General features: G+C 53.1%; 2 protein-coding genes across 4 annotated transcripts in view; one reads left to right on the top strand and one right to left on the bottom strand.

Moving 5' to 3' along the window:
* NUP62 (nucleoporin 62) overlaps positions 1–1,814 on the bottom strand; it is a 22,428-nt gene extending 20,614 nt beyond the window's left edge. The window contains exon 1 of one of the 2 annotated variants that reach the window (XM_033224156.1): positions 1,696–1,814. The gene's annotated coding sequence lies outside the window, so the exon portion shown is untranslated. Of the gene's footprint in view, positions 1–1,604 lie in introns of both variants that reach the window. The other variant, XM_033224153.1, reaches the window with a different exon arrangement.
* Positions 1,421–6,260, top strand: ATF5 (activating transcription factor 5). Of its 2 annotated transcripts, none has more exons than XM_033224157.1 (3): positions 1,421–1,679; positions 2,982–3,278; positions 4,759–6,260. In XM_033224157.1, the coding sequence occupies exons 2-3, from the start codon at positions 3,101–3,103 to the stop codon at positions 5,412–5,414; spliced, it is 834 nt and encodes a 277-aa protein (XP_033080048.1). In that variant the 5' UTR covers positions 1,421–1,679; positions 2,982–3,100; the 3' UTR covers positions 5,415–6,260. The 2 variants fall into 2 exon arrangements, with proteins under 2 accessions (XP_033080048.1, XP_033080049.1); XM_033224158.1 differs by lacking the exon at positions 1,421–1,679 and adding an exon at positions 2,471–2,699.
* The last annotated feature ends 6,427 nt before the right edge of the window (positions 6,261–12,687 follow it).

Here is a 12,687-nt window from a genome sequence, read left to right on the forward strand (position 1 = left end):
GTCTGAATTCCTGCCAGGGGATGGGACCTGGGCACCCATCATTTGGAACGGAAGATGAGGATGGTCTGAAACAGACACTTCAGAGGAATGAGACAGAAGAACGACAGCAAGAGTTGGACAGTCCAACGTCTGCGGCCCTTGCAAGGGGGAAGGAAGAAGTGAGACTGGGCCCCAATAAAATACGTTGAGGCCGAGCGCGGTGGCTCACGCCTGTAAGCCCAGCACTTTGGTAGGCCGAGGCGGGCCGATCACTAAGTCAGGAGATGGAGACCCTCCTGGCTAACAGGATGAAGGTGAAACCCCGTCTCTACTAAAAATACAAAAAGTTAGCTGGGCGTGGTGGCGGCCGCCTGTAATCCTAGCTACTCGGGAGGCTGAGGCAGGAGAATGGCGTGAACTCGGCGGAGTTTGCAGTGAGCCGAGATGGTGCCACTGCACTCCAGCCTGGGCGACAGAGACGGAGAGACTTCATCTCACCTAAAAAAAAAAAAAATTGAACAGGAACGTATGAGTTGAACTCTGTGCATAAGGCTTGCCAGACACCGTCTTATTTGAGTTTCATAAACCCACCAGGAGAGCTGGTTTTTCTTTTATTACGGTTAGGGAAATGAAATAAGAGAACAGGCCGGGCGCGGTGGCTCAAGCCTGTAATCCCAGCACTTTGGGAGGCCGAGACGGGCGGATCACGAGGTCAGGAGATCGAGACCATCCTGGCTAACACAGCGAAACCCCGTCTCTACTAAAAAATACAAAAAACTAGCCGGGCGAGGTGGCTGGCGCCTGTAGTCCCAGCTACTCGGGAGGCTGAGGCAGGAGAATGGCGTGAACCCGGGAGGCGGAGCTTGCAGTGAGCTGAGATCCGGCCACTGCACTCCAGCCTGGGCGACAGAGCGAGACTCCGTCTCAAAAAAAAAAAAAAAAAAAAAAGAAATAAGAGAACTTTAAGCTATTTGCCCGAGGCCATCCTGGCAGGTCTGTGTTTGGGAGAGTGCTGTGACTCACGCTGAACTCTAACCCACGAGGGTTTCTCGGGGTCAGCAGTTGGGGGATGAAAACATGAAAAGTGTGGCTGGCAGGAAATTCTGCAAGCAGGGAAGGGGAAACAGAGATTAAATGATGCAGGTCTCCGGGAAGAGAATGAGGCTGGATCCACAAAATCACAGGAGGAAGCAGGCCCAGACCTCAGAGGCAGAGAGAAAGAAACCAGAGCTTAGAGTCAGGAGGAGGAAACCAGAACGCGGAGCCACGAGGAGAGGGCCGGATCCCCGCCTCAGAGGGAGGAGGCCGGATCCCCGGTTCAAAAGGGAGGAGGGGCCTGGACCCTAGGAGTGGGAAGGAAGAGGTCGGATCCCCCGATCCCCAGGAGGAGGTGACCGGGCTGCCTCCCAGTTGGGGCCCCGCGAGGGCGGGGCGCGGAAGGATCCGCGCGGGCCGTGCTGCGCCACCCAGGGTATATCTGTTCCCAGTCCCCGGGGCCGCCTCATTCCCAGTCCTCAGATCACGGTCTCTTCTAACTACAGCGTTCTCCGCCTCCGCCTGCGTAGCCCCGGCCATGGCTCTGTAGCCTCTACCCTTTTGTGCCCCCAGCCCGTCTCCGCGCTCACCACACCTGCGCTCTCCGCTCCCACCTTCTTTCTTCAGCCGAGGCCGCCGCCGCCTCTCCTTGCTGCAGCCATGGAGTGAGTAACCGCTTACCTCTCCCTCTCCAACCGCCTTTCCCGCCCTTTCGCAGCTCGTGGCCCTCTTTAGGGAGCCCTGGGGGGAGGGGAGCTGCGAGCGGGGAATCACGGTCGCGCAGGCGCAGAAGAGGTACGGTGGGCCGAAGGCGGGTGGTTGCGCATGCGCACTGGGCCCGCGGCCCGTTGGGAGAGTTCTAGAGACTCGATGTTTGTCAGCAGGCGTGTGGCTGCGCCTGCGCACTCCAAGGGAGGGTGTGGTCTTTTCCTAAACGATTCTGTGCGTCCTTGGTTGTTCCTGCGCAGTAGCCTACCAGTGCCCCGTAATGAATGAGCGGCGGGCCCTGAGTGTCCGCACATGCGCACTGATCCCCAAGAAGGCGGAGGTGTAAAGCAATTGGACAGCTCGGGAGACGTAGCATGCGCTTTGGCCCTCGGCGCATAGCCGCGTGTGGACGGCTGGCATTCGGGTAGCCGTTCTCTGCCTGCCCCCTCTATCCTCTTCCACCCTCCGTGCTCCACGTTGCTCTGGCTCACAGCCCAACTTCCTTTTAAACCAAGCGCCTGCTGAGGCGGGGACTGGCATAGATTGACAGGGGAGAAGGCGGGGCTTAGAGGCAGCCCTCTAAGTGGGTGGGGCTAGAACCACTGTCGTCACGATGGGTGGGATTTCGCGAGCCCATTGTGAGAAGGGGCGGGGCTAAGCCAACCTTTAGCTGAGGGGTGGGGCTTCGATGGGACAGAGGCGGGGCCTCTGGGGAATCGGAGAGGGGCGGGGCTAAATGAGGGGCGGGGCCTGGAGGGGCAGTGGCAAAGCGAGGAGTGGGATTTGAGTGGATAACATTGCTGAAGGGCTGGGGCCTGGGGCAGTTCCCCTGGGCACTGGTTTGGGATGGAAGCTAGGAAGGCAGTGGGGCCAAAAGGAAATATTTTAGGGCAAGGGGCGTGGCTGGAAGAAAATGTCCCTGGAATTGAGTTTTTCCATGAAGCGGAATATTCTGAGGTGGATGGGGGGGTCCTAAGGTTATTCCCCTGGGAGACTCAGGTTTCTGTATTGGGGGAAAGGGTGGGGCATCGGTCCCACCTTAGGGCCTAAAGAAATTCCCTTGGGAGTGGGTGGGGCTCAGATTTGGGTAAAGGGCAAATTTAGAATTCGGAGAGGCTGAGGCTTAGTTATAAACTGTGGTTGGAAGGGGGAGGGAAGAGCCCTGTGGACGTGCCTGGGGGTGTGGCTTGGCCTCCCCATGATTTTGGCCGGTGGTTGAGGCTTTCCTGACCCCACCCACTCTTGTCTCACATGTGTAGGTCTTCCACTTTCGCCTTGGTGCTTGTCTTCGTCCAGCTGAGCATCCTCCAGAGCCTCGTCCCAGCTGCTGGTGCAGCCGCTCCTGTTGCCATCAGTGCCCTCCACCTGTGCTACAGCCATGTCACTCCTGGCGACCCTGGGGCTGGAGCTGGACAGGACCCTGCTCCCAGCTAGTGGGCTGGGATGGCTCGTAGACTATGGGAAACTCCCCCCGGCCCCTGCCCCCGTGGCTCCCTATGAGGTCCTTGGGGGAGCCCTGGAGGGCGGGCTTCCAGTGGGGGGAGAGCCCCTGGCAGGTAAGGGCAGGTGGAAGGTGGAGCGAGGGAGTGGAGGGCAGGGGAAGATGGGGGAGGAAGAACTCATCCATGTATTCATTAAATGTTGAGTGCCTGCAATGTGCCAGGCACTGTTTTAGGTGCTGAGGATACAGCTGGGAACAAGAAGAACATAGTCTGTGCCCTCCAGCGGCTCACACTGTGGAGAGTAGACCAGAGGCAAATTAAATGAGAGTGTATTGGAATAAGTCAGAAACACCTAGCAGCTGAGCTACAAAATGACAAAGGGGACCTAATTCAGAGTGGGTAGCCAGGAAACCTTCTCCAAGTAGGTAACATGTTGACTGAGGCATAAAGGATGGGAAGGAAGCCAGGCATGGTGGTCTCTAATCCCAGCACTGTGGGAGGCCGAGGAGGGAGAATTGCTTTAGTCCAGGAGTTCAGGACCTGTGCAACATAGCAAGACCTCATATCTATAGGAAAAAAGAAAAAAAAATTAGCCAGGCATGGTGGCGCACGCCTGTAGTCCTAGCTACTTGGGAGCCTGAGGTGGGAGGATTGCTTGAGCCTGGGAGGCCTAGGCTGCAGTGAGCCAAGATGATGCCACTGCACTGCAGCCTGGGCAACAGGGTGAAACCTTATCCCTTAAAATAAAAAAAAAAAAGGAAAGGAATGAGCCAGGAAAACACCCAAGGGAAGAGCATTTTAATTGGAGGGAACTGCATACGCAGAAGCCCTCAGGAGGCAGGAATCATTTCATTCATTACTGTATCCCAAATGCTTGGCACATAGTGGGTTTTTAGTAATTAATGAGTAAAGGTGAAACAAGGTGTGTGTATCAATGTGTTTAATGTGATCTGGTTTGCCTTTTAAGAACAGAGTAAATAGAGACACCACAGATACAAAGTACTCAGTAAAGAAGATGTTGGAATGGTTGAAGAAATGCTTGATTGACTGTTGATTGAGTCACTGGTTGGTTGACTGGTTCTGTCTTTTTTTATTTTTTAATTTTTTTTTCCCCTGGACCCTCTTATAGGTTAAGACTGATTCTCTCATTGGCTAATTTGTTGGTTTTTGGTCAACTGGTTCATTGGTTGATTAATGGGTTGGTTGATTGGTTGACTGGTTTATTTGGTTAGTTGGCTGATTCCCTGATTGGTTGGTTGACTAGTTCATTGGTTGATTGGTTGGTTGGTTGGTTGATTTGTCAGTTGGTTGGTTGATTTGTCGGTTGGTTGGTTGAGTGGTTTGTTAGTTGGTTGGTTGATTGCTTGGTTGACTGGGTGGTTAGATGGTTGATGGTTGGTTGGTTGGTTGGTTGACTGGTTTATTGGTTTCTTCACTGGTTTATTGGTTTGTTGACTGGTTTGATGATTCACTGGTTAGTTGTTTTACTGAATGAATGGGACAGATGCGCCTGAATGAGACGTGAGTGAGCACCCAACTAGGCAGAAGACCAGCAACTCAGGAAATTTTGTGTCCCTCCCCACTTTAATCCCAGGTGATGGCTTCTCTGACTGGATGACTGAGAGAGTTGATTTCACAGCTCTCCTCCCTCTGGAGCCCCCTTTCCCCCCAGGCACCCTCCCCCAACCTTCCCCAACCCCACCCGACCTGGAAGTGATGGCCGCCCTCCTCAAGAAGGAGCTGGAACAGATGGAAGACTTCTTCCTAGATGCCCCGCTCCTCCCGCCACCCTCCCCACCACCACCACCACCAGGCCCCTCCCTCTCCCTGCCCCTCCCCTCCCTTGACCTCCCCCAGCCCCCTGTCTTGGATACTCTGGACTTGCTGGCCATCTACTGCCGCAACGAGGCTGGGCAGGGGGAGGTGGGGATGCCGCCCCTGCCCCTGCCCCAGCAGCCCCTTCCTCCTCTTCCACCTCAACCTTCTCGCCTGACCCCCTACCCACATCCCGCCACTACCCGAGGGGACCGCAAGCAAAAGAAGAGAGACCAGAACAAGTCGGCGGCTCTGAGGTACCGCCAGCGGAAGCGGGCAGAGGGTGAGGCCCTGGAGGGCGAGTGCCAGGGGCTGGAGGCGCGGAATCGCGAGCTGAGGGAACGGGCAGAGTCCGTGGAGCGCGAGATCCAGTACGTCAAGGACTTGCTCATCGAGGTGTACAAGGCCCGGAGCCAGAGGACCCGTAGCTGCTAGAAGGGCGGGGGTGTGGCTTCTGGGGGCTGGTCTTCAGCTCTGGCTCCATCATCCCCCTGCCTCCACCTTCATTCCATACCCCTCTCTTGGCCGGGCCCAGTGGCTTATGCCTGTAATCCCAGTACTTTGGGAGGCCAAGGCAGGAGGATCGTTTGAGGCTAGGAGTCAATACCAGCCTGGGCAACATAGTAAGACCCTGTCTATTAAAAAAAAAAAACCCTTTTTCCCCACAAAACCACCCAACTCCTCTCTGCTTTTATCCTTTTATCCTCTCTCTCTGCTTTTATCACCTCTCTTGTATATTTCTGGATTTTCTTCCCTCTTCTCTCCTCCAAATCGTTAAATATTTGGCCTTAGTCAATGTTTGTGCCCGTCACATAACATCCAAGGCACCTAGGCCCACAGGGAATACAGGAAGCAGCTGGGAGCTTGGAAACCTGGTCTCTTGAATTTCAAACCTGGTTTCTTGCAGTTGGTTGTCTGGGGTGAGTGGAGTGGCTACAGGATAGAGCTGAAGGACTATACAAATGAGGATGTAAGCCAGGGCGGGCTTTGAGAAGTGGACCCATATCCTACAGGCAAAAAGCAGGCTAGGTGACCTTGGGACACTATGCTAAGGGAGGGAGCCTAAAGGCAGCCAGGTTTACAGAGCGAGAAGATGAGCAGGCCAATGGGAGGAGAGGCAGGGCAGGACTGTAGTTGGTGACTGGGTGTTCACTTTAGCTGTGGGAGAAAATCAGTGTTTTGTGAAGGTGTTGGAGAGGGGCTGTGTCTAGGTGAGGGATGGTGGAGTACTGATTTTTTTGAGACATTATGAGCCAAAATAAAATGAAGCATTTCTTCTGGCCTGTGTGTCTTGTCTTTGAGAGAAGCAGCTGGGGAGAGGGTGACCTTGTAATCCCAGCACTTTAGGAGGCCGAGGTGGGCAGATCACCTGAAGTCAGGAGTTCAAGACCTGCCTGACCAGCAAGGTGATACCCCATCTCTACTAAAAATACAAAATTAGTTGGTGGCGCGAGCCTGTAATCACGGCAACTTGTGAGGCTGAGGTAGGAGACTCTTCAGGCCGGGAGACGGGGGCTGCAGTGAGCCGAGATCGTGCTATTGCACTCCAGCCTGGGAAACAAGATTGAAACTCTGTCTCAAAAAAAAAAAAAAAGGCCGGGCGCTGTGGCTCAAGCCTGTAATCCCAGCACTTTGGGAGGCCGAGACGGGCGGATCACGAGGTCAGGAGATCGAGACCATCCTGGCTAACACGGTGAAACCCCGTCTCTACTAAAAATACAAAAAACTAGCCGGGCGAGGTGGCGGGCGCCTGTAGTCCCAGCTACTCTGGAGGCTGAGGCAGGAGAATGGCGTAAACCCGGGAGGCGGAGCTTGCAGTGAGCTGAGATCCGGCCACTGCACTCCAGCCCGGGCGACAGAGCAAGACTCCGTCTCAAAAAAAAAAAAAAAAAAAAAAAGTGGGGGGCTGGGCGCGTTGGCTCACGCCTGTAATCCCAGCACTTTGAGAGACTGTGCCAAGTGAATTGCTTGAGCTCAGGAGGTGGAAACCAGCCTGGGCAACATAATGGGAACTCATCTTCACAAAAAATAATTTTTAAAAAATGGCTGGGCGCTGTGGCTTACGCCTGTAATCCCAGCACTTTGGGAGGCCAAGGTGGGCGGATCACCTGAAGTTAGGAGTTCAAGACCAGCCTGACCAACATGGTGAAACCTCATTTCTATTAAAAATACAGGCCGGGCGCGGTGGCTCAAGCCTGTAATCCCAGCACTTTGGGAGGCCGAGACGGGCGGATCACAAGGTCAGGAGATCGAGACCATCCTGGCTAACACGGTGAAACCCCGTCTCTGCTAAAAATACAAAAATTAGCCGGGCGAGGTGGCGGCGCCTGTAGTCCCAGCTACTCTGGAGGCTGAGGCAGGAGAATGGCGTGAACCCGGGAGGCGGAGCTTGCAGTGAGCTGAGATCCGGCCACCGCACTCCAGCTTGGGCGACAGAGCGAGACTCCGTCTCAAAAAAAAAAAATACAAAATTAGCCGGGCGTGGTGGTGGGTGCCTGTAATCCCGGCTACTTGGGAGGCTGAGGCTGAAGAATCCCTTGAACCCTGGAGGCAGAGGTTGCAGTGAGCCGAGATTGTGCCATTGCACTCCAGCCTCAGCAACAAGAGTGGAACTCCATCTCAAAAAAAAAATGTAGTGGGGCAAGGTGGTGTGCACCTGTAGTCCTACCTGCTTGGGAGGCTGAGGCAGGAGGATCACTTGAGGTCAGAAGCTGGGGACCAGCCTTGGCAACATAGCAAGACGCAGTCTCTACAAAAAAAATTAGTTGGGGCGGGGCGCCTTGACTCACGTCTGTAATCCCAGCACTTTGGGAGGCTGAGTCAGGTGGATCATTTGAGGTCAGGAGTTCAAGACCAGCCTGGCCAGCATGGTGAAACCCTGTCTCTGCTAAAAATACAAAAATTAGCTGGGCATGGTGGCACACGCCTGTAGTCCCAGCTACTTGGGAAACTGAGGCAGGAGAATTGCTTGAACCCGGGAGGCAGAGGTTGCAGTGAGTTGAGATCATGCCACTGCACTCCAGCCTGAGCAAGAGAACAACACTGTCTCGAATGAACGAATGAAAAAAAAGTTATTTTCCACCCATCTGCAAAGCCTCTTTCTTTGCAATAGTGCTGAATTTACTGAAGCTTTGTGCGCCTGGCCAACAGTGACAGTGAAGAAATCCCCCTACTTTTCTGGCTCAGCCGTGGAGGCTGACACCTGTAATCCCAACACTTTGGGAGGCTGAAGTGGGAGGATCGTTTGAGCCCAGGAGCTTGAGACCAACCTGGGCAACATAGCGAGACCCTGTCTCTACAAAAAGTTTTTTTTTTTTGAGACGGAGTCTCACTCTTGTCCCCCAGGCTGGAGTGCAGTGGCTCAATCTCAGCTCCGGGGTTCCCGCCATTCTCCTGCCTCAGTCTCCCGAGTAGCTGGGACTACAGGCACCCACCACCACGCCCGGCTAATTTTTTTGCATTTTTAGTAGAGACGAGGTTTCACTGTGTTAGCCAGGATGGTCTCAATCTCCTGACCTCCTGATCCGTCTGCCTCAGCCTCCCAAAGTGCTGGGATTACAGGCATGAGCCACGGCGCCCGGCCCAAAAAGTTTTAAAAAACTAACAAGAAATCCTCCCGCTTTTTTGCATTCCAGGAGATGACTTACTGAGAAGAACCACCTTTCTATATATGACTTAGATAAGACTTGAGGATGAACCCCTTATCTGCCAAAGACAAGGGCAGACATAGACCCCCCCAAATTTCCATTTCTTTGTCTCATACATGATTAGCTGCACTGTTTTGTCCCCAGTGATCAATTGAAACAAAATGCTCATTTAACCTAACTTTCTCCTCACTGCCCGGCCTCTGAATTTCAGTCCATCCACAGCCTCAGCCAGAATACAGCCCCTCCTTAAGCACCTCTCCTGAGAAGAATAAAACATTCCCTGGTCTATTGTCCTCTACAGTAGCCCTTGCATCTTATTTCCCCACAGCTGGCTTTTTCTAGCCTTGTTTACTCCTCCTCATAAAGAAAAAGTCCTTGGCTATGCACGTGGCCTGTACCTGTGGTCCCAGCACTCTGGGAGGCTGAGGAGGATCCTTTGTGTTCTGGAGTTCCAGAGCAGCCTGGGCAACATAGTGAGACCCTATCTCTCGCCAAAAAAAAAATTAAAAATTAGCCATGCATGGTGGCATGTGCTTGTAGTCCCAGCACTCTGAGAGGCTGAGGCAGGAGAATCCCTTGAGCCCAGGAGTTTGAGCCTGCAGTGAGCTGTGATCATACCACTGAATGCCAGCCTCAGTGACAGAACGAGACCCTATCTCTATTTATTTTATTTTTTAAAGAAGGGACTGGGCACGGTGGCTTATGCCTGTAATCCCAGTACTTTGGGAGGTCAAAGCAGGCAGATCATTTGAGGTCAGGAGTTGGAGACCATCCTGGCCAACATGGTGAAACCCCATCTCCACTAAAAATACAAAAATCAGCTGGGCATGATGGCGTGTGCCTGTAATCCCGGCTACTTGGGAGGCTGAGGCAGTAGAATTGCTTGAACCCAGGAGGCAGAGGTTGCAGTGGACTGAGATTGCACCACTGCACTCCAGCCTGGGCAACAGAGCAAGACTGTCTCAAAAAAAAAAAAAAAAGGAAAAAAACTTCCTGTTCAATTCTTGTTTCACTTGCAAATCTTTTGCTTCTCTCTATTGCAATCGTCCCTTTCCCACCTTAAAAAAATCCTTTAAAATGAAGTTTCTTCTCAAGCCTGCAGTGAGCCATGGTTGCGTCTGGGTGACAGAGCGAGACTGTGTCTCTAAATAAAGTCTCCTTACCAAGTATGATTTTTTAAAAAATTGAGGTGAAATTCACATAATAGAAAACCATTTTACAGGGGCCATTTCACAGAACAGTGGCATTTACTACATTTGCGGTGCTGTGCAACTACTGGTTCTGTCTCTTTCCTAATCATTTCTATCACTCCAAAAGAAAACCTCATCCCCCTTAAGCAGTTACTTACCCTTTCTGCCTTCCTGATGTGTTTCGTATTTGTATTCATTGAACGCTTGCAATTCCATGAAGTGCGGAAGTGAGTATAACTCTTTTTTTTTTTTTTAGATGGAGTTTTACTTTGTCGCCGGGGCTGGAGTGTAGTGGTGCAATCTCGGCTCACCGCAACCTCTGTTTCCTGGGTTCAAGCGATTCTCCGGCCTCAGCCTCCTGAGTAGCTGGGACCACAGGTGCAAGCCACCAAGTCCAGATAATTTTTGTATTTTTAGTAGAGACGGGGTTTCACCGTGTTGGCCAGGATGGACTCCTGACCTCACGTGATTCGCCCGCCTGGGCCTCCCAAACTGCTGGGACTACAGGTGTGACCCACCGCGCCGGGCGCGAAATGATTTCTTTTTTTTTTTTTTTGAGACGGAGTCTCCTTCTGCCGCCCAGGCTGGAGTGCAGTGGCCGGATCTCAGCTCACTGCAAGCTCCGCCTCCCGGGTTTACGCCATTCTCCTGCCTCAGCCTCCCGAGTAGCTGGGACTACAGGCGCCCGCTACCTCGCCCGGCTAATTTTTTTAATTTTTTAGTAGAGACGGGGTTTCACCGGGTTAGCCAGGATGGTCTCGATTTCCTGACCTTGTGATGCGCCCGTCTCGGCCTCCCAAAGTGCTGGGATTACAGGCTTGAGCCACCGCGCCCGGCCGCGAAATGATTTCTTACTGTGAGTCATGGTCAGAAAATTTTGGAAGCCACTGATAGGCGCCCCCCAGCTTGACATACAAATTTTCAGACAATAGCCGGTTTGCAAATCGCACGCTTCGGAAATCAAACATTTCTGGCCTGTGGGCGGAGCTGTCTTAGCAGGAATCCGCCGCCAGGAGGCGCGCGTACCCCGCCGGGAGTGGGTTTTGCTCCATCCCAGACTCAGACCGTCCAAGACGGTGATTTCCTTCTGGTCGGTTTATGTATTAGAAGCCCTGCCTTCGAATACAGTTCACAGAGCAGAGCCCTGCAGGGTGTTTTAGGCGGCTGAAAAGGGAAGTGGCTCTCCTAAGACTCTCTCTGTCCAGAGAGCTCATTAAATGCCTCCCGCGCCGGAAAAGGTCCCCGCCCCCGGAGCTCGCATCCCTATGGGGAAGGCACACACGAACCCCGTTCGCGACCCCGTCAGTGCTGTCTGTATGGTGCCTGACAGCACGGGGTAGTGCCCCGCCTGGCCTGGCCACCTGCTGGGTGTGTGACCTTGGGAATCGTGCTTGGCCTTGCTGTGCCTTGGTTCCCTCCACTATAAAATGGCAGTGATAACAATCACTTCATAGGGTTCCAGGCATTGCATAAGTTAATACATGCAAAGCGCTCAGAAGGGATGGGGCATGTTTGTCGAACCCATTGTTAAAAATTCCCGTTTTAGGCCGGGCGCGGTGGCTCAAGCCTGTAATCCCAGCACTTTGGGAGGCCGAGATGGGCGGATCACGAGGTCAGGTGATCAAGACCATCCTGGCTAACACGGTGAAACCCCGTCTGTACTAAAAAGTACGAAAAACTAGCCGGGCGAGGTGGCGGGCGCTTGTAGTCCCAGCTACTCGGGAGGCTGAGGCAGGGGAATGGCGTAAACCCGGGAGGCGGAGCTTGCAGTGAGCTGAGATCGTGCCACTGCACTCTAGCCTGGGTGACAGAGCGAGACTCCGTCTCAAAAAAAAAAAAAAAAACCCATTTTAGGCCCGGTGCGGTCTCACGCCTGTAATCCCAGCACTTCAGGAGGCCGAGGCAGGCGGATCACCTGGTCAGGAGTTCGAGACCAGCCTGGCCACATGGTGAAACACCGTCTCTACTAAAAATACAAAAATTAGGCCGGGCGCGGTGGCTCAAGCCTGTATCCCAGCACTTTGGGAGGCAGAGACGGGCGGATCACGAGGTCAGAGATCGAGACCATCCTGGCTAACACGGTGAAACCCGTCTCTACTAAAAAATACAAAAAATTACCGGTCGAGATGCGGGCGCCTGTAGTCCCAGCTCTCGGAGGCTGAGGCAGAGAATGGCGTAAACCGGTCGGAGCTTGCAGTGAGCTGAGATCCGGCCACTGCACTCCAGTGGGCGACAGAGCGAGACTCCGTCTCAAAAAAAAAAAAAAAAAAAAAAAAAAATACAAAATTAGCTGACGTGGTGGCATGGCCTGTAATCCCAGCTATTTGGGAGGCTGAGTCGGGAGAATTGCTTGAACCCAGGAGGCAGAGGCTGCAGTGAGCTGAGATCACACCACTGCACTCCAGCCTGGGTGACAGAGTGAGACCCTGTCTCAATGTCTGAAAAATAAATAAATAAATAAATAAATCTTATTTTACAGAAGAGAAAACCAAGGGCAAGAGCAGGATAGTGAATCACCAAGCCCACATTTTTTTTTTTTCTCCGTAGGAAGATCTCCAAGTTGAGTTACCAGAGTTTGGAAGGCTGTGTGCCTGGGGATGAAGAGAGGCTGTTTAATGGGTACAAACATACAATTAGATAGAAGGAATAAGCTCTTTCTGAGACGGAGTCTCCCTCTGTCGCCCAGGCTGGAGTGCAATGGCATAATCTCGGCTCACTGCAACCTCTCCCTCCTGGGTTCAAGCTATTCTCCTGCCTCAGCCTCCTGAGTAGCTGGGATTACAGGCATGCACCACCACGCCAGGCTAATTTTTTACTTTTAGTAGAGATGGGGTTTTGCCATGTGGCCAGGCTGGTCTTGAACTCCTGACC

The sequence above is a fragment of the Trachypithecus francoisi genome, unplaced genomic scaffold (genome assembly GCF_009764315.1).
Source record: "Trachypithecus francoisi isolate TF-2019V2 unplaced genomic scaffold, Tfra_2.0 Lachesis_group12, whole genome shotgun sequence".
Taxonomy (NCBI): Eukaryota; Metazoa; Chordata; class Mammalia; order Primates; family Cercopithecidae; genus Trachypithecus; species Trachypithecus francoisi.